The sequence below is a fragment of the Nerophis ophidion genome, linkage group LG27 (genome assembly GCF_033978795.1).
Source record: "Nerophis ophidion isolate RoL-2023_Sa linkage group LG27, RoL_Noph_v1.0, whole genome shotgun sequence".
NCBI lineage: Eukaryota > Metazoa > Chordata > Actinopteri > Syngnathiformes > Syngnathidae > Nerophis > Nerophis ophidion.
In genome coordinates, this window is record NC_084637.1 from 12,545,827 (window position 1) to 12,573,716 (window position 27,890).

General features: G+C 40.5%; 1 protein-coding gene across 1 annotated transcript; it reads left to right on the top strand.

Annotated features, from left to right (window-relative positions):
• Positions 1 to 4: 4 nt before the first annotated feature.
• Positions 5 to 22,289, top strand: LOC133544543 (splicing factor U2AF 35 kDa subunit-like). The gene is made up of 8 exons (XM_061890000.1): positions 5 to 133; positions 4,452 to 4,539; positions 4,628 to 4,694; positions 6,181 to 6,230; positions 8,901 to 8,999; positions 9,075 to 9,208; positions 21,840 to 21,932; positions 22,020 to 22,289. Exons 1-8 carry the CDS (start codon positions 90 to 92, stop codon positions 22,126 to 22,128), a joined length of 684 nt encoding a protein of 227 aa, XP_061745984.1. The 5' UTR covers positions 5 to 89; the 3' UTR covers positions 22,129 to 22,289.
• Positions 22,290 to 27,890: the final 5,601 nt, after the last annotated feature.

Here is a 27,890-nt window from a genome sequence, read left to right on the forward strand (position 1 = left end):
CTCGCCACTGTGTGGATGATTGTGTCATTGCAACCAAGCCACGCCCATCGCTCGTTACGTCATGACGTAATTTCACGGCGTCAGCCAAAATGGCGGAGTATCTGGCATCCATCTTCGGCACAGAGAAAGATAAGTAAGTTTTACTACCTGCTTTATTCGAGACGACTTTAAAAAAATACGGATGAAATGTAACTACGCGTTTGTAGCGTAACTAATAACTAGCAGTGAGGCTCATTTATAGTGAAGCTTCAATTGAATGGCTCGGCGAAGCTGATGTTAGCCAGAGGATGCTAGCTCTGAGCTAAGCCAATGAATGAATTCCATTTCTGCAAAGCTGTAGCTGCAAACTGTCTTTCTTGCAAGACGAATACCAACAAGAGCACATTTGCCCAATATTCAACTACTTTTTAATCCCGGTTTTGTTTTGAATCGATTATCAAGGTGACAGCTAATTTAGGTGCTTTTCACTTGATTGTTTTGGTTTCACTTCACTAAAGACGAGCAGCACATTTGTAGTGATTTATGCCAGTGGTTCTCAATTTTTTTTCAGTGATGTACTCCCTGTGAACATTTTTTAATTCAAGTACCCCCTAATCAAAGAATGTACAACAATTCTTCTCAACTAAAGAGGAGAAATATAACCATAGAGGAATATCTAGCTTAAAACATTTGTTTTCCCGTACAACACTTAAAACTTTTAGTATATCAGTATGTGGAATTAAATTATAGAATGGATTAAGTAAAAAAGTTAAACATTGTACTTATATGATCCAGTTTAAGAGGATGTTCATATTAATAGTGCTTACAAAGTACAAAGAAGAAGTATTATGAGAAACACTCTCAAACTTATTGAAAATAAGATAGTCTTCATCTTAGTATGTTAATAATGACTGAAATAATTAAGTACATGTTACAAAACTGCTGTGTTACTCACTCACGGATGTCATTTTGATATTTTGCTGTAAAGAAGGTCAGTGAATTAATGTATATATTTGTGGGCGCTCTTAAGTGGAAAAGGGGTAGGATTAAATAAACGTTGCTTCTTCCTACTACTCCTTTTCAGACATGATGTATTGTGTATTGCGAAATGATGAAATTACCTGCTGTATAATGTATGTATGTCATGTTCGAAAAAAACTAAGAAAAGAAAGAAAGAATCAGAGCAATGCAATTTTTTTGGTTGAAAAAAAAGAGATAAAGAAGTAAAATACAACACTATGTCATCAGTTTCTGATTTATTAAATCGTATAACAGTGCAAAATATTGCTCATTTGTAGTGGTCTTTCTTCAACTATTTGAAGAAAAAGATATAAAAAATAACTAAAAACTTGTTGAAAAATGAACAGGTGTGTGGAGAGACAGGGCCAACAGCGGGGCAGGGCAAGTCGCCCTGCCCAAGATGACGGCAAGGAGGCGGAGGATGCGGCGAAGCGGGGCTTGCGTCGAGCGATGCCGCCACTATATAATCTAGGTGCGTATCTCAATTAACATTTCTCCTGATGCTGTATAAAAGGGGAGAAGAAGGAGCGATCAAGGCAGAAGGAGTAGTAGAACCTGAAGAGCGAGAACGACCGAGAGCGAGCCGAAGACTGCAACGAAGACGCGGCCGACTGAAGGCGGGCGAGGAGCGAGCAGGAGCGGAGCAGCTGAAAAGCAACCAGACGAAAAGGCAAAATAAAGCGAGTCAAACTTGCCAAAGCAATGTCCTTCCTTGATGGTCCTTCCGCGTTGGGCGCCACTGTGAACGGCTTCCTGCCGTCATCGTGCGGGTTGCATGGACTATCAAGGAACCACATTGCTTTTGCAGGTTTGACTCGCTTTATTTTTCACTAAAAGCTTTGCCTTTTTGTCGGATTGCTTTTCAGCTACTCTGCTGCTCGCTCCTCGCTCCCCTTCAGTCGGTCGCGTTTTCGTTGCTGTCTTCGGCTCGCTCTCGGTCGTTCTCGCTCTTCAGGTTCTATTGCTGGTTCTCCTACTCCTTCCGCCGTGATCGCCCCTCCTTCTCCCCTTTTATACAACGTCAGGAGAAATTTTACTTGTGTCCTGGTGTGTGACCCACGCACCTGAATTAGATTGTGGCGGCGTCGCTCCCAGCAAGCTCCGCCTCTCTGCTCTGCCGCATCCTCCGCCTCCTTGCCGTCATCTTGGGCAGGCCGGCGTGCCCTGCCCCGCCATCGGCTCCGTGTCTCCACTAGGTGATTCAATTATAAATAAAGATTTCTACACATAGAAGTAATCATCAACTTAAAGTGCCTTCTTTGGGGATTGCAATAGATATCCATCCGGATTCATTAACTTAATTTTAAACATTTCTTCACAAAAAAAGAATCTTTAACATCAATATTTATGGAACATGTCCACAAAAAATATAGCTGTCAACACTGAATATTGCATTGTTGCATTTCTTTTCACGGTTTATGAACTTACATTCATATTTTGTTGAAGTATTATTCAATAAATATATTTATAAAGGATTTTTGAATTGTTGCTATTTTTAGAATATAAAAAAAAAAATTACGTACCCCTTGGCATACCTTCAAGTACCCACAGGGGTACATGTACCCCCATTTGAGAACTGCTGATTTATGCTACTATTTATTGATATGTTTGTCGTGCATTATTATATTTTATTTTTTCTGTTTAAAAACACGGTCAATATTTTTTTTTTATGTATAGAAAATGTCCATATAACACGTGACTTATGTGAAATTATCAACCTTATGATTAGGGCTGGGCGATATGGCCTTTTATTAATATCTCAATATTTTTAGGCCATATCACGATACACGATATATATGTGGATATTTTGGCTTAGCCTTGAATGAAAAATTGATGCAATTGATGCATATAATCACAGCAATATGATGATTCAATGTGTCTACATTAAAACATTCTTCTTCATACTGCATTAATATATGCTCATTTTAAACCGTCATGCAGAGGGAAACCACAATTTAGTCAATTTACCAAAACTATTCATTAAAAAATTATTAAGCAGTGGCACAAACATTCATGTCATTTCAAAACAGAAAATGCAAGACTGTCAGAGAAATTTTAAAACAAGCTATTAGTGCACTTTTGTGCATGATGTCACTAAGATTTACTTATCAAAACAACACTAAATTAAAGTGCACTTTTTGTACAGAATGCAACTACAATAGTTTGAAACAAATAAAGTGCACTTTTCTGCATGATGTCACACAAGATGTATCAATAACTGTCCAATAAAAATGAACTTTGTACTAGGAAATCAAATAGAAAATGTCAATATAACAAGTGACTTATGTGAAATTATCAAGCTTATGATTAGGGTTGGGCGATATGGCCTTTTATTAATATCTTGATATTTTCAAGCCATATCACGATACACAATGTATATCTGGATATTTTGGCTTAGCCTTGAATGGACACTTGATGCACTTCTTCATACTGCATCAATATATGCTCCTTTTAAACTTTCATGCAGAGAGGGAAACCACAATTAAGTTAATTTACCAAAACTGTATTTATTAAACAGTTATTAAGCAGTGGCACAAACATTCACGTCATTTCAAAACAGAAAATGCAAGATTGTCAGAGACATTTTAAAACAAGCTGTTAGTGCACTTTTGTGCATGATGTCACTAACATGACTTATCAAAACAACACTAAATTAAAGTGCACTTTTTGTCCAGAACGCAATTACAATAGTCGAAAACGAATAAAGTGCACTTTTGTGCATGATGTTAAACAAGATATTTCAATAACAGTCAAATAAAAATGAGCTGCGTAACAGGAAAACAAATAGTATATGTCCTTCGCTATGTGGTAGGTTACTGCGGACGTTATTAAATTCTGTTGTTGGCTTTTTTTTTTCAATAATGTGCAAATGGTTGCTTCGGCATTTTGTGGGTATGGCACCGAACGGAGATGTTGACATTTAGTTTCAAGCGCTCTTCATTCTCTAGCACGGGACTTTTCAAATGATGCTACAAATTAGCAGTAGGAGGTACTTTAACGCTTTTGACGCACACTTGTTCGACATCTTCCCGCTTGAAGCCAAACCACCGCCAGACGATGGATCCCGTGCTTTTTTTCTCAGGAATTAATTCTTCCTTCATTTGTTACCAGATTGGCACCTTCTCTCTCTCGTATTACCACTCGCACCACTCCGCTAGCATCACAGCTAATGTTACCCATGCTGCTACCTCTCATGCGAGGGTGTATGGGGCGACAGTATGTGACGTATGTAAAAAGGTGCGCTTGTCCGTGAGAAGGAAAGACAGGAAAGAGTGAGAAGAGCCTATAGTGTAATACCCGCAGCTAAAAGCAACTGCGTGAGAATATATACTCGAATATCAAAATATAGTCATTTTCTATATCGCACAGAGACAAACCCACGTTATATCGAGTATATTGATTTATCGCCCAGCCTTACTTATGATTATGTCCCTTTTTTTTTTTTTCCACAGGGTCAATTGTTCCTTCTATTTCAAAATTGGAGCTTGCAGACATGGGGATCGCTGTTCAAGATTGCACAACAAACCAACCTTCAGCCAGGTTTAAAATTGATGCTGTTGTGCAATTGCTACCAACGTCACACACTGCACGCTTGATTTGCCTTTTAAACTTTGTTTTTTCTCTCCAGACGATATTGATTCAGAACATCTATCGCAACCCTCAGAGCAGTGCACAGACCGCCGACGCGTCGCGCTGTAAGTCTTGCTTCTACATTTGTGATATGCTACTTGTAGCTACAAAAAAAAAACCCAGCCACATGCTACACTACACAGGAGTACACAAACAACGCACGTCTGGTCCTGCGCGTCAGCTGGTGAGGCAACGCCTAAAACAAACATTTGGTGGGGAAAAGTACACCACTAACAGGCTAGTTCGTTAAACAGTAAACTGCACACGTGACTTCAGACTTGTTGGTTGGTTGTATCGTTATCCTTTGTGTCTCCTGGTTGGTAAAACACGCACATCTGCGCATGACTGGCACTTTGTCGGTCGCCACACACACATACAATAACAATGCCAAACACACTGCAATGCATTTACAACATATTGTGGGGGCTTACTGCAACATAAGGCCGTAAAATGAGACTTTGGTCATTATGCCGTTTTAAACTCTATTTTTTACGTGTCGTTCCTACCTGCAATAAGATACCTCAATATTTTGCCCGAGCTGGTCAAAAGTGTATGTTTTATCTTTATCAGCATTCTGATTAGGAGCCCGACCTTGGAACAGGAGGAAAAAAACTGGCATCTCTATCCAGTTTTTCCTTGCAAAGTCACGATGAGATTTGTCTCGAGTTCGCTGAGTTCTCAAAGCAGGAAAATCAGGTTTAAAAACATACCCGCATTGGCCCTCTGGCTTTGTTGCTCGCACATGCAAAGCCACTCTTCAATATCTCCAATATGATTAACTGAGAAGGTGTAATTATTGTCCTGAGAAATTTAATAACGTGTTTTCCCTCCCCAGCTCCACATTCTGGTTTCTGTATGTCACACAAGTGTACGTTTTGTATTTCAGACCATTTCCCTCTTGAACATTTACCTTCATAACCTTGAAAACTGTGCCCAAGTCTGCTGATGGTTCGCACTGTAAGTTCTTCCTCATACCCAGGACCCTCCAGCATTGACTGCAATAATGTTACCGAATCCCACAATATTCGTAACAATTTGGCCAGACTTCAAACCAACGGAACATGTGCAGTTTCCTGTCTAGTTGTGCCTGTGTGGTGCGTATATTCCTACAATGTCTTTTCATTTGCAAATTTGCTGATGTAGAATTAATGGAACATCCAAGAAGAGTGGATTCCTAGGGTTCACTTGCCCATGTCTATCCCTGGTTTAACTCTCCTTGGATTGGCCATGACATACTAGGCCTGTTTGTCCGAACCTGTTTGCTTTGCACTCCTTTGACACTTAACACACACGTAATCTGATCTACTGACACAGGGCGCTGATCCCAAACTCTGTAATGAGTCCAAGTAGAACCCGATCAATAATTGAGATCATAGTAGCAGTGACACATTGTACCTTGAAGACAAAGTCAACCTGCTAGTTAATATGAACAGAACCCACACACACACCAAACTTTGTTATTTCACATCAACTGGTAAAATGTCAAAGTTAGTGAACTTGCGAAAATGGGGAAAGTGAGGTTTTTGACAGTGCTGTGGTCACATTTTGCAGGTGCCGTCAGTGATGTGGAAATGCAAGAGCACTATGACGAGTTCTTTGAGGTGAGTGACCTTTTGTGTCGCTCTTTCTCATTTACTATGTAACAACTACCCCGCCAGTGCACTTATTTAGATGGCGCAAGCTTTAAATTATTTCAGTTATTTTATGAATTTATTATGGGTCTACTGAAAATGTGACCAAATCTGCCGGGTGAAAAGTATACATACAGCAATGTTAATATTTGGTTACATGTCCCTTGGCAAAGTTTCACTGCAATAAGGCGCTTTTGGTAGCCATCCACAACCTTCTGGCAAGCTTCTGGTCTAAATTTTGGCAAAATTGGTGCAGTTAAGCTAAATTTGTCGGCTTTCTGACATGGAGTTGTTTCTTCAGCATTGTCCACACGTTTAAGTCAGAACGTTGGAAAAAAAGCCATTCTAAAACCTTAATTCTAGCCTGATTTAGCCATTTCTTTACCACTTTTGTTGTATGGTTGATGTCATTGTCCTGTTGGAACACCCAACTGCGCCCAAGACCCGACCCGTAGGCTGATAATTTTAGGTTGTCCTGAAGAATTTGGAGGTAAACCTCCTTTTTCATTGTCTCTTTTTAAGCACCAGTTCCATTTGCAGCCAAACAGGCCCAGAGCATAATACTACCATCACCGTGCTTGATGGTGGGCAATGGGTTCCTGGGATTGAAGGCCTCACCTTTTCTCTTCTAAACATATTGCTGGATATTGTGGCCAAACAGCTAAATTTTTGTTTCATCTGACATCACATTGACAAAGATAAGACCTTCTGGAGGAAAGTTATGTGGTCGGATAAAACAAAAATTGAGCTGTTTGGCCACAATACCCAGCAATATGTTTGGAGGAGAAAAGGTGAGGTCTTTAATCCTAGGAACACCAACCCTACCGTCAAGCATGGTGGTGGTAGTATTATGCTCTGGACCTGTATTGCTGCCGATGGAACTGGTGCTTTAAATGGGACAATGACAAAGGATTCAAATTCTTCAGGACAACCTAAATTCATCAGCCCAGAGGTTGGGTCTTGGGCGCATTGGGGTTTTCCAACAGGACAATAACCCCAAACACATGTCAAAAGTGGTAAAGGAATGGCTAAATTAGGCTAGAATTAAAGGTTTTAGAATGGCCTTCCCAAATTTCTGACTTAAACGTGTGGGCAATGCTGAAGAAACACCTCCATGTCAGAAAACCAACAAATTTAGCTGAACTGCACCAATTTTGCCGATAGGAGTGGTCAAAATTTCCTAGCCAGAAGCTTGTGAATGGCTACCAAAAGCGACTTATTGCAGTGAAACTTGCCAACAAACATGTAACCAAGTATTGACATTGCTGTATGTATACTTTTCACCCTGCAGATTTGCTCACATTTTCAGTAGACCCATAATAAATTCATAAAAGAACCAAACTTCATGAAGGATTTTTGTGACCAACATGTGCTCCAATCACTGTATCACAAAAAAATAAGAGTTGTACAAATAATTGGAAACTCAAGACCGCCATGACATTATGTTCTTTACAAGTGTATGTAAACTTTTGATCGCGACTGTATATATATCTGTGATGCTAAAGTGCATCACAGATCATTTATGCTACATCTTATTTTGTGGCAAATTCAGCTGCATAGGAGGTGTGTTGTGAAGTTGAGTTATGCCACGTCTCCCGTTATTCTACACTACCACACTTCCATTATCGTTTGTTTAAAAGCAAGGGTGGACTGGAAAGCGTGTAATCTGCATTCATGACAGGCTTTGAAAAATAAGTACACATGGGAGAAAAGGTTGTATATTTTCCGGTACTGACAATACTGAAAAAACATTTATCGGTGTATTTTCTGTGTGTTAGTATCAAAGTATATGATACTTTTGACAACACTAATACTACAGGAGTCGGCAACCTAAAATGTTGAAAGAGCCATATTGGACCAAAAACACAAAAACAAATCTGTCTGGAGCCGCAAACATTAAAAGCCATACTACATACAGATAGTGTGTCATGAGATATAAATTGAATTTAGAGGACATAAAAGAAACTAAATGACTTCAAATATACCTACAAATGAGGCATAATGATGCAATATGTACATACAGCAAGCCTAAACAGCATGTTAGCATCGATTAGTCTGCAGTGACCAAATATGTCCGATTAGCACTCCACACAAGTCAATAACATCAACAAAACTCACCTTCGCGCATTCACGCACAACGTTAAAAGTTTGGTGGACAAAATGAGACGGATAAAGAAGTGGCATAAAACACTACTAGAAAGTTGGAGAAAGTTATGCGTGTGAACAAACTACGGTGAGTTCAAGGAACGCCAAAATTAGTAAGACAAAATGGCGTTCACCAAATACAGTGAAGCATGTTTGATGTAAATAGTGTGCTTTATAACAATTAAGGAGGTTTGTGTTATGTTTGTCCTCCTACAGAAACCAGATTAAAACAAAAAGTATATTTTTAATATTTTTTTCCCTCATCTTTTTCCACTTTTCATACATTTTTGAAAAACTTCAGAGAGCCACTAGGGCGGCGCTAAAGAGCCGCATGCGGCTCTAGAGCCGCGGGTTGCCGACCCCCGCCCTCGTAGAACAGGTTTGTATGAATAAATAATTTACCATATCTCTAAAGAAAACATAAAACTAGATCTTGCAAAGTGCTTGTATCGGACCCTGAAAAAGTTGCACAAACCCCAAATTGTGTTTGTGCAGGAGGTCTTCACTGAGATGGAAGAGAAATATGGGGAGGTGGAGGAGATGAATGTGTGTGACAATTTGGGTGACCATCTTGTTGGCAACGTCTACGTCAAGGTATGTAGCAAATTGCCATAAAGTTCTATGAAAAGTTCTGGAACCAACCACCTTCTTTGACAATTTTGTGTGCAGTTCCGCCGTGAAGAGGATGCAGAAAAAGCAGTCATGGACTTGAACAACCGCTGGTTTAATGCTCAGCCCGTCCACGCTGAACTTTCCCCAGTCACGGACTTCAGGGAAGCTTGTTGCCGCCAGTACGAAATGGGGTGAGCAACCACTGTCACCACTAGAGATGTCCGATAAAGGTTTTTTTGCCGATATCCGATATTCCGATATTGTCCAACTCTTAATTACCGATACCGATATCAACCGTTACCAATATATAAAGTCGTGGAATCAAAACATTATTATGTCTAATTTTGTTGTGATAACCCGCTGTATGCATTAAACAATGTAACAAGGTTTTCCGAAAGAAATCAACTCCAGTTATGGAAAAAAACAATTTTAACATGCCTCAAAACAGCAGCTTACAAGTTGGGACATGTTCTCCCTGAGAGAGCATGAGGAGGTTGAGGTGCTGTGAAGGGGGGGTTGTATATTCTAGCGTCACGGAAGAGTTGGTGCTGCAAGGTGTTCTGGGTATTTGTTCTGTTGTGCGGATGTTCTCCCGAAATGTGTGTAATTCTTTTTTGGTATGGGTTCACAGTGTGGCGCATACTTGTAACAGTGTTAAAGTTCTTTATACGGCCACTCTCAGTGTAACCTGTATGGCTGTTGACCAAGTATGCCTTGCATACACTTGTGTGTGTGAAAAGCCGTAGATATTATGTGACTGGGCCGGCAAACAATATGGAAACAATATGGTTATAAGGCCAAATCTTCCGTTGTGGGAATATTTCAGCTTCAACCCAAATGGGCAATATAAGCCCATCAATACGGACAAACAAGCGAGAATGCCGTGATCATGTGATGGCCAAAAAAAAGACAACACAACGAAGTTTTTCTAAGTTGAAAAAAATGCATTCTGTTTATACTTCAGATCCTCAGACATGTTAGATCTGGAGAAAACAAGGCTGTTTTAACAACATTTTTCTACATTTTGATATATATTATATTTTTTTATGTGTTTATATATTTACAATAACTAAAAAGTATTTACCTTCCAATTACAGCACAATAATAAAACTGTATACCCTTTTAAATGGTTACTTGCATATTGTACATTGTGGTTAAATTATATTATGATCACTGTATAGTTTTTTTGTAGATTATTTCTTCAGTTTAAGGGCATAATGTAGACAAAAGCTCTGAGTCTGTCTGCATAAAGTCAAATATATTAAAAAGTAGATTATTGCATATTGTTCTAATGTGTGGCATTTCGAGATTGAATGTCCAAAAGTAACATGTCCATCCATCCATCCATTTTCTACCGCTTATTCCCTTTTGGGGTGGCGGGGGGCGCTGGCGCCTATCTCAGCTACAATCGGGCGGAAGGCGGGGTACACCCTGGACAAGTCGCCACCTCATCGCAGGGCCAACACAGATAGACAGACAACATTCACACTCACATTCACACACTAAGGCCAATTTAGTGTTGCCAATCAACCTATCCCCAGGTGCATGTCTTTGGAAGTGGGAGGAAGCCGGAGTACCCGGAGGGAACCCACGCATTCACGGGGAGAACATGCAAACTCCACACAGAAAGATCCCGAGCCTGGATTTGAACCCAGGACTGCAGGAACTTCGTATTGTGAGGCAGACAAGTAACATGTCTTGCTTCCTTATTTTACCAGTTTTATGTATTTATATAGAGTGTAAAAATCGCAAATCAAATCGCAATTTTGGAAAGAAAAATCACAATTAGGGTTTGTTTCTCAAAATTGTGCCGCCCTAAAAAAAAAGCGTATGTCCGTCTGCATGGGATTGGTTGTTTGGATGTAACTTCCTGTCTATATGTTTTGATCTACAATCACGGGAGCACATTCTTCCAAGGAGATTCCTATAATATTTTGGAAAAATACACAATAATTGCTACATTTCATTCTAAAACAAATTTAATGTAAAAAATGTTTTTCAAATGTTTTGGTATTTTCCATCCATCATCCTCCGCTTATCCGAGGTCGGGTCGCGGGGGCAGCAGCCTAAGCAGGGAAGCCCAGACTTCCCTCTCCCCAGCCACTTCGTCTAGCTCTTCCCGGGGGATCCCGAGGCGTTCCCAGGCCAGCCGGGAGACATAGTCTTCCCAACGTGTCCTGGGTCTTCCCCGTGGCCTCATAACGTTTGGACGTGCTCTAAACACCTCCCTAGGGAGGCGTTCGGGTGGCATCCTGACCAGATGCCCGAGCCATCTCATCTGGCTCCTCTCGATGTGGAGGAGCAGCGGCTTTACTTTGAGTTCCTCCCGGATGGCAGAGCTTCTCTGAAACTCATTTCGGCTGCTTGTACCCGTGATCTTATCCTTTCGGTCATGACCCAAAGCTCATGACCCTAGGTGAGGATGGGAACGTAGATCGACCGGTAAATTGAGAGCTTTGCCTTCCGGCTCAGCTGCTTCTTCACCACAACGGATCGATACAACGTCCGCATTACTGAAGATACTGTTTTGGTATTTTAGTACGGTTAATCACTGCATCATGTAAATGCATTGCAAACCCTTAAATATACGGCTGCACGATTATGACAAAATAATAATATTAATAATAATCCATATTATTCTTATCAATATTTTAATCACAATTGTTCAATATGTCAGGTAAAACAATGTTTTACATTTCTACATTTCTGCATTCCCTGGATTCATACACATGCGCAAAGTGGGTGCATGAATTGAAATGAGGCACAGGTGTGTTGTAATTTTTAATTTTATTTTAAATCTTACATGACCCTGTGTGTTTCTACTTTTACAAGCTGCTGGAAATATTTGGGAATGTCCGGCAGGCCAGATCAAAAAGCTTAACGGGCCGCAGGTGGTCCCCGGGCCTTAATTTGCCCAGGTCTGATTTAAAATGTATCTAGTTGATTCTGTTTATACTTTTGATCCTCAGAATTGTTAGATCCGGAGAAAACAAGGCCTTGTTTTAGTAAAATCTGCTGGTCATGGTTGTTGCCCCTGTAATAGATGTGTTGGTATAAGTAACATACTGGTATAAGTTAGGACCGCAACCAACGATTATTTTAATAGTCGACCTCGGATAAGCGGAAGATGATGGATGGATGGATGGATGGATGGATTAGTCATTAGTCAAACATTTCTTTCTTTTTAGAGTCAGAATCAAGCTTTATTGGCCAGGTATTGGGGATGTAACGGTAAACGGTATAATGATAAACCGGTGAGTAATACAGTTGATTAATGGAAAAATGTCATTTATAAAAGAATTTTAGGCAACAATGCTTACTTCCTGGGAACATAATCGCGCCGGCGCCGGCGCTTGCCGACAGCGTCATATGGCTTTAGAAAATATTGCGGCAACTTCACGGACCTTGCTCCGGAGATTTTCCCTTCGAGTAAGCGGAGCCGGTTGCTTCATTTCCCTGGAGTCTCAGCGTGTGTTTAAGAGCACAATGTTGTTAAGATGGCGACAGGTGTGGACAATATTGAAGACAGACGCATTCGTCCCACACAAAAAGTATACAGCGAAGGAGAAAAATAATAGATGTCGCTCTCATTTTCTCAACAAAGCATCCTTTACTCAGCGGCTGCGACTGAGAGTTACCATGCAACAGGCGATGTGTAGGGAACCCTGACACAACTTGTTTATAAAGTCTTGCCGTTTGTTTATGTTATAATGGCAACCGGTCCTTTATTTAATTGATATATTTGTTAGTAACATCAATACTAGCTAAAATATTTTGTCATTTCTTTGAATTGATTGCAGGCTGTGAAGTATCAACACGCTGAGCTATCAGAGGCACAAAGATTGTGTAATAGATGTGCACTGAACCACATGTTGTTGTTGGAGAACAAGCTTTATTTGTTTGACTTTATTGTCATTGGCCAAACTGCTTTGTGTTTTATATTGAGATCAAAAAGTAAACACCATGTTTTTTATATCACTTGTGGCTGTTTTTGCATGTCACAAAATTTATTATTTTGAAAACTATTCATGTGACGTAGCATTTTTTTATTGTTTTATGGTGTATAGTTAATCCCTGTTTGACATATTTCTGCTCAAACTCGAATGTCCCGATACAGCATGTACATGTCAGGGTATCCCACACATTCATTTATTTGTGGCGGCCCGCCACGAAATAATTACGACCGCCACAAATAGATTTTTCGGCTTTTGACTCGCTCGACCGCTCATAAAAGCAATGGGACTCTCTGTGAATGGAGCTTGTAGTTACAACTCCGGTGCAGTAGGTGACAGTAGCCTACTATGCATTGTAACTCAGCCAATTGCACTTAATTCACCTGGTGGGTCAGAAATAGAAGAAGACAACGACGAAGTAAAGAAATAACAAACCGACCAAATCAAAATACGAAGGTAAGACGTCTAGGCAAACAAGTTCAAAAGTGGTCCGAACCTGTGCAGTGTGCAAAACCGACTCGGATTTTCTTAATTTTTATTTTCGGGACCGGGGCAGACGCACGCAGTAACAGTCACCTGTTACCATACCGACGAGCTAACGTGTGCAGGTTATAACCCTGTTGTCAATAAACACCTGTGGAGACGGTGCTTCAGATACTGCATTAATACTGAAAGCTAAATTGTGCACTGTCCACTGCAGCCTGTGAATGCAATGAAAATAATAAAATCTGAGCCAACCAGCTGTTAAAATGTTGTCTAGGTTTATGTTTTAGCCATTAAATGCCCTTCATTTCAACAGCTATGTGATTTTTCCGTCTAAAGTCGGAATTCTGTCTTTTTTAATCCCGGGGGGGAAAAAATATGTAAAATGTAAACGATGTCTGTTCTCGAGAGAAAAGACGCTTACACTCAAACAAAAATAAAATTTTTTTGAGTGTTTCTATATGCAAATTTTTTTTTTTGTCAATGTTTTTGTTCTTATTTTTTACAACGAAAACCACGTTTGCTGGGAGCGTCCTGTCTGGTTTTGGTAACGTCATGTTAATCAACTTCCGGTTGTCGTTGCTTCAGTATCGATCGATCGAGCGATCACTCTTGTCTTGAGCTCACAGGCATACTGCGTCATGTGGCTTTAATGTGAGCAGTTTAATTTCTTAATTGCTAACACAGTTATGTGGTTATACTCGCTCATTTTCGGGTATGTCGTTATTTATCGGAGAAAGACGTTAATGTATTGTTTTAGTGTTAGCATTTAAGCTTGCTAGTGCTGGCGATCTTTGGTCCGTCAGTTTAGACCAGGGGTCGGGAACCTTTTTGGCTGAGAGAGGCAGGCAAGCCAAATATTTTAAAAAGTATTTCCGTGAGAGCCATATAATATTTTTTTCAAGACTTTATACAACTAAATGCGTGCATTTTTAAGTAAGACCACCTTTTTTGGAGTAAAACAACTATTTTATTCTTTTTAATAACATTGTTATTCTGAAGCTAACCAACAATGAATAAAATACTTCTTACCATTAATGCGACTTTTTAAAGGGGAACATTATCACAATTTAAGAAGGGTTGAAACCAATAAAAATCAGTTCCCAGTGGCTTAGTTTATTTTTTTAAGTTGTTTTCAAAATTTTACCCATCCTGGAATATCCCTAAAAAAAGCTTTAAAGTGCCTGATTTTCACTATCTGTGAAGCCATCGTCCATTTTCCTGTGATGTCATCCAGTGATGCCAATACGGCTTAAGCGATACAACAGATTATGCATGTATCGAAATGGGTGGTTGGAGTATGGAGGCAGATAGCGAAAACGAAATTGAAGAAGAAACTGAAGCTATTGAGCGAATAGCTATTGACGCTATTCGGCCATGTTTGCCTTTGCATCGGCGGTAAAATGTGCAGACCAACGATCGGAAGTTTCGCATCTTGTGACACTGGATCAACTTAAATCCATCGATTGGTAAGTGTTTGTTTGGCATTAAATGTGGGTGGAGGGAAACGCTGGATGTAAATATAGTTTCAAATGTACATACAGCTAGCCTAAATAGTATGTTAGCATCGATTAGCTGACAGTCATGCTGCGACCAAATATGTCTGATTAGCACATAAGTCAACAACATCAACAAACTCACCTTTGTGATTTAGTTGACTTTATCGTTGGAAATGCATCTGCAGGTTATCCATACATCTCTGTGCCATGTCTGCCTTAGCATCGCCGGTAAAATGTGCAGACACTCCGGCACATTCAATGGGGGTCTGGCGGGAGATTTCTTTGACTTTATCGTTGGAAATGCATCTGCTTTGAGTGTCGCAGGATATCCACACAATCTTGCCATATCTGTAGTAGCATAGCTTTCGTCGGTAAAGTGTGCGGAACAAACGACTGACCATTTCGTCGGCTTTTCCCACAACCTCGTATTTTGAACAAATTTCTTCCAATTTCTTGCCACTTTCGCATCTTTGGGCCAGTGGTGCAACTTGAATCCCTCCCTGTTAGTGTTGTTACACCCTCCGACAACACACCGACGAGGCATGATGTCTCCAAGGTTCCAGAAAATAGTCAAAAAAATGGAAAATAACAGAGCTGAGACGCGGTGTTTGTAATGTGTTTGAGAAAATGGTGGCTTTATTACCTAGGTGACGTCATGTTCTGACGTCATCGCTCCCAGAGCGATAAATAGAAAGGCGTTTAATTCGCCAAAATTCACCCATTTAGAGTTCGGAAATCGGTTGAAAAAATATATAGTCTTTTTTTCTGCAACATCAAGGTATATATTGACGCTTACATAGGTCTGGTGATAATGTTCCCCTTTAAGCACATTAAAAATAACAAAAAAATAAACATCTTATTTAATGGGAATTGTTCTGTGTTGTCAATCACAGTTTTACAAAAATTTTACGGTCTATTATTATAATTTTTATTGTTTCATCTTTAGTGAAAACGCTTGCTTTTGAAATGGTTTACTTTGAAAGTTTCACTTCCGTTTCCGTTTTTATGCGCGTTGACGTTAACTTCCCTGCCACTTTAAAACATTTGAGGCAATATTGACTTCTACATTTCTGTCTTTTTAAGAGAAGTGAACTGAAGTAATGTGGTAATACTGTAGATCAGGGGTGCCCATTACGTCGATCGCGAGCTACCAGTCGACCGCGGGGGGTGTGTCTGTCGATCTCCAGCCAGGCTTTTAAAAAAAATAGACCTGAAAAATAGTGATCATCAATCTTCACCAAGACGTCACTTAAATGACATTCACGGTACCGGAGGGTCTTGTGAGATGACGCTGGCTGCTGCAAGATCATTATTGTGAAAATATGACCGAGAGGAAGGCGAGAAACACTTTTTATTTCAACAGACTCGCGCCGTATTTTCCGTCAAAACTCTAAAGGCCGACTGCACATTTCCTATCTTCACAATAAAAGCCCTGCTTCATGCTGCCTGCGCTAACTAAATACAGAGTCTCGGAAAACTGGCGTGCACAAGCGATCCCTCAGAAAGCTGGCGTGCACATCAATTGTGCACGCCAGCTTTCCGAGACTCTTATTTTGTTAGCGCAGGCAGCATGAGGCAGGGCTTTTATTGTGAAGATAGGAAATGTGCAGTCGGCCTTTAGAGTTTTGACGGAAGGGACGGCGCGAAAGTCTGTTGAAATAAAAACTGTTTCTCGCCTTCCTCTCTGTCATTTTTTCATAATAATGAACTGGCAGCAGCCAGCGTCATCTCACAAGACCCTCGGGTGCCGTGAATGTCAATCAAGCAAGCTACGGAATTTGCCGCCAATGTTTTTCTTGTAAAGTGTATGGAAGCTGGATGAATTAGATGCCAAAAACCAACCACTTTCATGTGGTATTGTACAGAAAGGACAACTTTTTTTCTCCTCCATTTGAAAATGTGGGCGTTATCATTACTGTCTGATTCCAATCAATGCAAGTCATCAGAATCAGGTAATACACCAACTTAAATTCTTGTCTTTGTGAAAGAAAGACATCTATATGTGTTACACATGCTTGTATTATCATTAAACACATTTAACTTGTTTACAAAAATGTCTCTTTCATAAATAAATAAATATAAATTATATATATAAATGAGGTAGATCCCCTCGAGTTGGTCAATTGAAAAGTAGCTCGCCTGCAGAAAAAGTGTGGGCACCCCTGGTGTAGATAATAATGTGATCAATGTGACACCTGTGGATGTGAAATGAACACAAGATGTAAATATTAGTGACTAAATACTGTTGGGACTGAAACATATACAGTGATTCATTAGGATTATTGGGGTATGTATGTTCTATTAATGATGTTTTCATGCCTTTAAATACTAAAATATTTTCTTCAAATGGTAAAGTCTTAATTTTAGCATGTTAAATTGCTGACAAACCAGGAGCTTCGGGAGGGGGGGGCGTTGCCCCCCTTGTCCCCCCACCAGGACCCGGAAATTTTTTCAGTCTTTTTCATTGTGGTCAAATCACGTCCGTTTCAAGATTTCAACTGTGATCGGGCTTTAAACAGGTGGCTGACCTGTTCAGATGGGTGTAACTGCTACTGGTCAAATAATGTGAAATAGCATTTAATTTTACATGTATGCAATGCCATTTAAATGTAATTAGAGATAATAATAATGATAAATACTGTGTAATGTTGTAAATCGTCAACGGGAAGGATTTTAGTCAGATATAAGCCATGAGCACTACACAACCAGAAAAAATCCTAGGTAGGACAAGTAAAACAACGTAGCGTAGCTGCCAACCCCATCCCCCCCACCCTCGCCCGACCACACCACCACAAATAGATGCCTGACCTGTGGGAAACACTGCATGTACATACATTTAATACATGTTAATGTACACAAAATGTACCTAACTTTAGAAAAATACTTATCTCTATCAAAATGTAAAAATTAGAGATAGAGGCGTCATGTAATGAGAAAAACCTGATACGTTGATACTATTAATGAACAAAAACACAAATATTTATCAATAAATATATTGAGAACGTTTATCTATTGCCTTTCAATCAATCAATGTTTACTTATATAGCCCTAAATCACTAGTGTCTCAAAGGGCTGCACAAACCACCACGACATCCTCGGTAGGCCCACATAAGGGCAAGGAAAACTCACACCCAGTGGGACATCGGTGACAATAATGACCCAGTGGGACGTCGGTGACAATGATGACTATGAGAACCTTGGAGAGGAGGAAAGCAATGGATGTCGAGCGGGTCTAACATGATACTGTGAAAGTTCAATCCACAATGGATCCAACACAGTCGCGAGAGTCCTTTATGATGGCGTTCACACCCCACCCCAACACTGTTTGACATACGGTCATACCTCGGTTTTTGTTAGGAATCCGTTCCAAAAAGTCAGACGAAAATCAAATATGTAAAAACTGATGCAATTTTTTTTACATGAGAAATAATTCAAATTCACTTTATCCATTCCATCCATCCATCCATCCATCCATCCATCCATCCATTTTCTACTCTTAAATATATCAATCAATGTTTATTTATATAGCCCTAAATCACAAGTGTCTCACAGGGCTGCACAAGCCACAACGACATCCTCGGTTCAGATCCCACATCAGGTCAAGGAAAAACTCAACCCAGTGGGATGACAATGAGATATTATTATTATAAATATAAACATTAAAACATTTTATGAAGAATAATTATAGTTGTAACCTGCTCAGTGGCCTTGTGGATAGAGTGTCCGCCCTGAAATCGGTAGCTCGTGAGTTCAAACCCTGAAGACAATAAAAATGGGACCCATTACCTCACTGCTTGGCACTGAGCATCAAGGGTTGGAATTGGGGGTTAAATCACCAAAATGATTCCGGAGCGCTTTTGCTCACTGCTCCCCTCCCCTCCCAGGGGGTGGAACAAGGGGATGGGTCAATTGCAGAGGGTAATTTCACCACATCTAGTGTAAGTGGTACTTTAACTTAATCTTTAAATGACAAAAAATGTGAATTGCATGTCAATAAGTAATGAAAGGGATAAATGAACATTTTAACATTCATTGAAGACTCTTGTTGACAAATATAGTGATGGGAGGAAAGAGAAGAGACCCACTAGTGCAGGGGTGTCAAACTCAAATACAGAGTGGGCCAAAATTTTAAACTGAACAAAGCTACGGGCCGGAAGAGTTAGTGCTGCAATGGGTTCTGAGTATTTGTTCTGTTGCGTTACGGTGCGGGTGTTCTCCCGAAATATGTTTGTCATTATTATTTGGTGTGGGTTCACAGCATGGCGCATATTTGTAACAGTATTGGCATTGTTAATTCGGCCATCCTCAGTGTGCCCTGTATGGCCGTTGATCAAGTATGCCTTGCATTCACTTGTGTGTGTGCTAAAGCCGCATATATTCTGTGACTGGGCCGGCACGCTGTTTGAATGGAGGAAAAGCAGACGTGACCACAGGTTGCAAAGAACGCTAAAGGCAGTGCCTTTAAGGCACGCCCCCAATATTGTTGTCCGGGTGGAAATTGGGAGAAATTCGGGAGAATGGTTGCCCTGGGAGATTTTCGGGAGGGCCACTGAACTTCGGTAGTCTCCTGAGAAAACTGTATAACACCGGCGGGCCAGCTCTAATGTTAATTTGACATTGCCTCAAGGGCCAAATTAAATTACAGGGAGGGCCAAATTTGCCAGAGTTTGACACCCATGCACTAGTGGTTAGAGTGTCCGACCTGACATCGGTAGGTTGTGAGTTCAAACCCCGACCGAGTCATACCAAAGACTATAAAAATGGGACCCATTACCTCCCTGCTTGGCACTCAGCATCAATGGTTAGAATTGGGGGTTAAATCACCAAAAATGACTCCCAGGCGCGGCCCCTGCTGCATCTCACTGCTCCTCTCACCTCCCAGGGGGTGATCAATTGTACACTGCAAAAACTGAAATGTAAGTAAGATTGAATATCTCAAATAAGAGTGATATTTGCTTATTTCTGTTTGATAAGATAATTCTTCTCACTAAGCAGATTTTATGTTAGTCTTTTACTTGTTTTAAGGGTTTTGGTCCTAAATGATCTCAGTAAGATATTACAGCTTGTTGCTGAGACTTTATGACATACTGTATATTGAGTAAAACCTGCATGAAACTAGAATATCAACTTTTGCAAAGCTGTGTCATCAACACTCACAAGTATAAAAAAGTATTACTTCAAGCCTGGGGAAAAAAAATTTCATTATGTCAGGATAATGGCATGAGCATTTACTTCATTTAAGAGTATTTTTCAACATATTGGGCAAAAAGGTCTCTTTTTTTCTACCAAAAAAAAGTGCACTTGTTATTAGTGAGAATATACTTATTTTAAGGTATTTTTGGGTTCATTGAGGTTAGCTAATTTTACTTGTTTTGGAAAGTCTTGACAAGCCAAATTTTCTTTTCCTATTGGCAGATCATTTTGCATTGTTCTAATAAAATACCCCTAGTTTTTTTTATTCTTGTTTTTGAACACTTTACTTTTTGCAGTGTGATGGGTCAAATGCAGAGAATAATTTCGCCACACCTAGTGTGTGTGGGACAATCATGGGTACTTTAACTTTAACATGGATGCCATCTTTTTACTTTGCTACAAGTTTTTCCTTAAATTCAATAGTTTCTCATCCTCCTAATTAAAGCGTTGGCACATAAAAGTTTCTTTGGTTCCATGTTAGGTTATTTTGCAGTATTAATCACGAAGATGGCATTAACAAATTGTTTCCAAGATGGCGCTGCTGTAGTGGCTGCTGTTGGCAGGAGCTCTGTGCTCTTGTGTCATCCTTTTTATGTTTCCCTCTTGTTTTCATGTGTTATTATATTTTTTTGCCTTTTGGTCCGGGACCCTTTGGGACTGTGTGACAAGGGGTGGCACTTTCGTGACCTCTGGACTTCTGGATCTGCCTCCCGGGAGCCTTTTGGCCATGGAGACCAGCTGCTGGGTGTCTGCCATACCGGAGTCGGTTTGAAGGGACTGGAGGAGATGCGGATGAGGGGGCAGGGCTGCGGAGCTAGCACTGAGCGCTGGGACGGAGAGGCTTCGCGGTGTATTGGCTGGGTGAGCAGGTGTCGGACACCTCAGTCTCCTTGGACGTATCCTCGCTCATCCATTGGCCGAGAGTGGAGTCGGCTGTCTTGGTTGCTTTGTTGGGTCTGCTCCTGTCTCTGGACATGCTCCCTCCACCCCAGCGGACGATGGCGTGGAACACCACAGAGGCCACCACAGTGTTTATCTTTCTTTTACTTTTTATTCATAGCTATATGTAGAAGTGTCTTGTTGTATCTGCTGCTTTAATGTCCTCTGTGTTCTTTGATGTTTGATGTTTCCCTCTTACATGTGTACTATGGCTATGAGTTGTATTTTTTCCCTTGGCCTCAGTCTGCACCCCCTCTCCAGGGCCCAGGCTAAGACCAATTTTTTTATTTTATTTTAATCTTCTATTTTTTTCTCCCATTCCCCCCTCCCTTGTTTACCTGTATCTCATCTTTTTTGTAAGGGGTCCTGGAAGCCGGCAGACCCATCAGCGATCCTGTTCTGTCTCCCTGTAATGTTTGTCTGATCTTGAATGGGATTGTGCTGAAAATTTTAACTTTCCTGAAGGAACTCTCCTGACGGAATAAATAAAGTACTATCTACTCTAATCTAACAACGGGTGGGATTCTTTGTTTGGGCACTCAATTCCGCATACTAATTCACGGGCAGATAAACTAGTTTGTTCAGTGCAATGTTTAGCTGTATGATAACTGAATCAGTATATAAAAACTGGGGCACAATTCCAACATCATTTTTGTAAACGTGAGGTACTACCATATATGTATAGATACATTTATGGTAAAATAGACACTACAGCATGGGGCCGGTGGATTCAAGTCCTGCACACTGTCTTCCAGAGAGTGCACAAGAGGGGGTTTCTGCAACTTCATGCACCTGAAACCAATATCGAGAGAACTTAGACGAGAATTATACGGACGCCGCAGAAAAAGGTTTGGACGCCCAATTCAGTTTTGTTAAATTAATTCAATCCATTCATTGTCCTTGAACGATCTTTTTTTTTTTTCTTCTTCCTACAGGCAACATTCTCGCTCACGTTCCCGGGAAAGACGCTCCCATTCCAAGGACCGACGACGGGATGCCGAAAGACGACGGTCGAGACACAGAGAACGCTCGGGAAGGTTTTAAGTGAAGAAAAAGGCTTTTCATGTAACACTTCTTTCTCTAATACTCCGACAGTGAAAAAGTATTTTGCGTTTTGATGACTTAAGACCATTCTTTTTGTTTTATCCCCCTTTTTTATGTAACGATTATGTCACTTTCACAATAAAAAAGATTTTGTTACTCTGCATCAGTTTTATCTCTTTGAAAAGCCAGGAGTGCACATACACTATATTGCCAAAGGTATTTGGCCACCCATCCAAACAATCAGAATCAGGTGTCCTAATCACAGATGTATACAATCAAGCACAAATGCATTGAGATTGTTTCTACAAACATTCGTGAAAGAATGGGCCTCTCTATAGAACTCAAAGATTACCAGTGTGGAACTGTCATAGGATGCCACCTGTGCAACAAATATAGTCGGTAAATTTCCTCTCTCCTAAATATTCCAAAGTCAACTGTCGGCTATATTATAAGAAAATGGAAGAGTTTGGGAACAACAGCAACTCAGCCACCAAGTGGTAAACTGACAGGGGTCAGCCGATGCTGAAGCGCAAAGAGGTCGCCGACTTTCTGCACAGTCAGTTGCTATAAAGCTTCAAACTTCAAGTGACCTTCCAATTAGCCCACGTACAGTACGCAGAATGGTTTTCCATGGCCGAGCTGCTGCATCTAAGCCATACATCACCAAGTCCAATGCAAAGCATCGGATGCAGCGTTGTAAAGCACTGGACTCTAAAGCAGTGGTTCTCAAATGGGGGTACGCGTACCCCTAGGGGTACTTGAAAGTATGCCAAGGGGTACGTGAGATTTTTTTAACATATTCTAAAAATAGAAACAATTCAAAAATCCTTTATAGATATATTTATTGAATAATACTTCAACAAAATATGAATGTAATTTTATAAAATGAAAAAAAAATACAATGCAATATTCAGTGTTGACAGCTATATTTTTTGTGGACATGTTCCATAAATATTGATGTTAAACATTTCTTTTTTTGTGAAGAAATGTTTAGAATTAAGTTCATGAATCCAAATGGATCTCTACTACAATCCCCAAAGAGGGCACTTTAAGTTGATGATTACTTCTATTTGTAGAAATCTTTATTTATAATTGTTTGTTTTTCAACAAGTTTTTTGTTATTTTTATATCTTTTTTTCCAAATAGTTCAAGAAAGACCACTACAAATGAGCAATAGTTTTGCACTGTTATACAATTTAATAAACCAGAAACTGATAACATAGAGCTGTATGCTCCTTCTTTATCTCTTTTTTTTTTTTCAACCAAAAATGCTTTGCTCGGATTAGGGGGTACTTGAATTAAAAAAAATGTTCACAGGGGGTACATCACTGAAAAAAGGTTGAAAACTAGAGCAGTAGAGACGCGTTCTCTGGATTGATGAATCACGCTTTTCCAGCTGGCAATCTGATGGACGAGTCTGGGTTTGGAGGTTGCCTGGAGAACGCTACATTTTAGAATATGTTGTGCCGAGTGTGAAATTTGGTGGAGGAGGAATTATGGAGTGGGGTTGTTTTTCAGAAGTTGGGCTTGGCCCCTTAATTCCGCTAAAAGGAACTTAGAATACTCCAGGATACCAAAAACATTTTGGACAATTCCATGCTCCCAACATTGTGTGAACAATTTGGAGCGGGTCCCTTCCTCTTTCAACATGACTGTGCACAAAGCAAGGTCCATAAAGACATGGATGGCAGAGTCAGGTGTGGATGAACTTGACCGGCCTGCACTGAGTCCTGACCTGAACCCGACAGAACACCTTTGCGATGAATTAAAACGGAGACTGAGAACCAGGCCTTCTCGACCAACGTCAGTGTGTGACCTCACCGATGCCCTTTTGGAAGAATGGTCGAAAATTCCTATAAACACACTCCGCATCCCAGAAGAGTTGAAGCTGTAATAGCTGCAAAAGGTGGAGCGACATCATACTGAACCCTATGGGTTGGGAATGGGATCTGGCACTTCAAGTTCATTATCCATGTGTTTGTTACGTCTCGTCTCGATTACTGTAACGTATTATTTTCGGGTCTCCCCATGTCTAGCATTAAAAGATTACAGTTGGTACAAAATGCGGCTGCTAGACTTTTGACAAGAACAAGAAAGTTTGATCATATTACGCCTGTACTGGCTCACCTGCACTGGCTTCCTGTGCACTTAAGATGTGACTTTAAGGTTTTACTACTTACGTATAAAATGCTACACGGTCTAGCTCCAGCCTATCATGCCGATTGTATTGTACCATATGTCCCGGCAAGAAATCTGCGTTCAAAGGACTCCGGCTTATTAGTGATTCCCAAAGCCCAAAAAATGTCTGCGGGCTATAGAGCGTTTTCCATTCGGGCTTCAGTACTCTGGAATGCCTTTCCGGCAACAGTTCGAGATGCTATCTCAGTAGAAACATTTAAGTCTCATCTTAAAACTCATTTGTATACTCTAGCCTTTAAATAGACCTCCTTTTTAGACCAGTTGATCTGCCGCTTCTTTTCTTTCTCCTATGTCCCCCCCTCCCTTGTGGAGGGGGTCCGGTCCGATAACCATGGATGAAGTACTGGCTGTCCAGAGTCGGGACCCAGGATGGACTGCTCGCCTGTGAATCGGCTGAGGACATTTCTGCACTGCTGATTTGCCTCCGCTTGGGATGGTTTCCTGCTGGCTCCACTTTGGACGGGACTCTCGCTACTATATTGGATCCACTTTGGACTGGACTCTCACGGTTATGTTAGATCCACTATGGATTGGACTTTCACAATATCATGTTAGACCCGCTCGACATCCATTGCTTTCGGTCCCCTAGGGGCAGGGGGGGGTGCCCACATATGCGGTCCTCTCCACGGTTTCTCATAGTCATCATTGTCACTGTCACCGACGCCCCACTAGGGTGAGTTTTTCCTTGCCCTTATGTGGGCTCTACCGAGGATGTCGTTGTGGTTTGTGCAGCCATTTGAGACACTTGTGATTCAGGGCTATATGAATAAAGATTGATTGATTGAAGTTCATATGCGAGTCAAGGAAGGAGGCCATACTTTTTTGCTGCAGCTTGACATGTGGAAAATAATAACAGGTGGTTATTGAGTGGAGGCATTTCAACCGCCGTATTTCCTTGAATTGCCGCAGGGCATATAGTATGCGCCTGCCTTGAATTAGTGCTGGGTCAAACTCACGTACTTGCCAACCTTGAGACCTCTGATTTCGGGGGGTGGGGGGAGGCGTGGTTGGGGCGGGAGGCGTGGTTAAGAGGGGTGCCGTGTAATTCACCAACTCGAGTATTTTATGTTTCATATATATATGTATATATATATATATATATATATATATATATATATATATATATATATAATATATATATATAAATAAATATATATATATATATATGTATGAAATACCTGACTTTCAGTGAATTCTAGCTATTTATATTTATTTTATTATGTATATAAATAAAAGAAATAGTTGAATTTCCGACGGCACCTATCAAATACACAGTAAAAACAACACAGTTGTTCTACTAACTGTACTGTGCTTGCTGGTTACTAAAAAACAACAACACTTACCTTTTACTATTTGAGTAACCTTTGTTCTGCCATTTGCGTATTGGCGAGCGATCTCCGAATCCAGGAACATCCTTCACGGATTTGTTGTAGACATCCGCAAATGAGAACGGGATGTTGCTTCCAGCTATCAGCATAGCCATCTTTGTCTCAACATAAGTTACACCATCGGGTCTCCATTTTGCGAGGTGGGCCATAATACTGAGTTGTGAACGATGGTGCGCTGCGGACGCTTTGTGCTTCGCTGACCGTTCATGGCTGAATATCCGTTCGGCCGCCGTGTTCAATGGAGAAGTCTGTTCTACAAAATTTACAGGCAACATACACCTTCCCCTTCGAACTCTCCTGGATAAACTGAAGTTCTTGTTTCCAATCGTTCTGGAAGTTGCAAGCATATTTCTTCATTTTGCTCGTCGACGGTGTAATATATTGGGTTAGAGTCAATAATCAGGTGACGTGATGAAGTTACGTCTCTTTTCTGTGGGCTTTAGAACAGACTCCCTAATGCATGTTCCTTGACTGCACTTAAATGTACAATATATTTACTTTATATTCTATGTACAATAGATGGCAGTATTGTCCTGTTTAAGAGGGTCACAACATTGAGTCAGGTCTATCTGCATGGAGCTGAAGGGGATGTGGTCTCCAGCTCCGCTTGAATTTCGGGAGATTTTCGGGAGAAAATTTGTCCCGGAAGGTTTTTGGGGAAGGCGCTGAATTTCGGGAATCTCTCGGAAAATCCGGGAGTGTTGGCAAGTATGCAAACTCGCTTCCCAAAATAATTAGCGCATGCTTAGCATTACCGCCTGGTCAAACTCGTTACGTCACGAGTGACACTTCCCCTGTCATCATTTTCTAAATGGAGGAATCTGACTTCAATACCAGTGTAGATTCCTAAAGCAGCCTCATCTTCACCGCTTCTCGCGGCAACAACAAAACAAAACTCCAGACGTTCCTCTTCGTTTGAATGGTTTACTTGTGAACTTAATAAATCAAAACATAAAACAACCATGATGTGAGAACAAATGAATGACAAAATAAAGAGAGTTTGTTGCAGTACAAGTTAGAAAAAGTAAGAGTAAGAAAAAGTTTGAGTGAGGTCAAAAAACCGTGTGGCTCGATTCCACTGCACCTGACTGCAATTACCCATAACACCTTGCTTCCAAAAACCACCTTACCAGAAATATCCTTCCGCCATATATGCAAATAAAACAGTTATGTCATCAAATTATTTTGACAAATGTAATAATTACAAATAAAGTGAGCTTTATATAATTACTCTAAGCATTCCATATATAAATGTTCTTATCATGCAAATAAAGTAAATAATCCCCTTTTGGTTGAACAAACATAAAGTGCCTTCCATAAAATGTAAATGAACTTAAACAGCATTTAGGCTCCTACAACCGGTAATTTGAAATCGCATAAAGGGAAGAAGATTAAGAGCTATTCAGTAGGATTTAAAGGCCTACTGAAACCCACTACTACTGACCACGCAGTCTGATAGTTTATATATCAATGATGAAATATTAACATTGCAACACATGCCAATACGGCCTTTTTAGTTTACTAAATTGCAATTTTAAATTTCCCGCGAGTTTCCTTTTGAAAACATCGCGGAATGATGACGCATACAGGTGACGTCACGGACTGTAAGGAAATATTAGCGCTGCACCAAACACGGCTAAAGGTCGTCTGCTTTAATCGCATAATTACACAGTATTTTGGACATCTGTGTTGCTGAATCTTTTGCAATTTGTTCATTTAATAATGGAGACTATAAAGAACAATGCTGTTGGTGGAAAGCGGTGGATTGCAGCTGTCTTTAGCACTGCGACACAGCCGGTGTTTCTTTGTTTGTTGTGAAGCAGAGCGGTCAAGCGAACATGTTTTCTCTACGTCAACCAGCATGTTTTTGGATGGGGAAATTGTGATATATATCTTCCCGGAGACATCATTGGATTATTTGTCGTCCTGCAGCAGCTGTTTAAAAGGCAGCTGTGAGCTTGACTCCTCGGCTTCTCTCTGAGACACTGCGTGTTCACCGCAGCCATCAGACCTCGAGGTATGTCTTTACAATCTTTAAAATCTCACTAAAACACTATTAAAACAATAAGCAGATAAGGGATCTTTCAGAATTATCCTAGTAAATGTGTCTAATTACATCTGAAACGCTCACACTGCCGCCGCTTTTTTTTTCTTTTCTAGTCCTTCACTATCAAT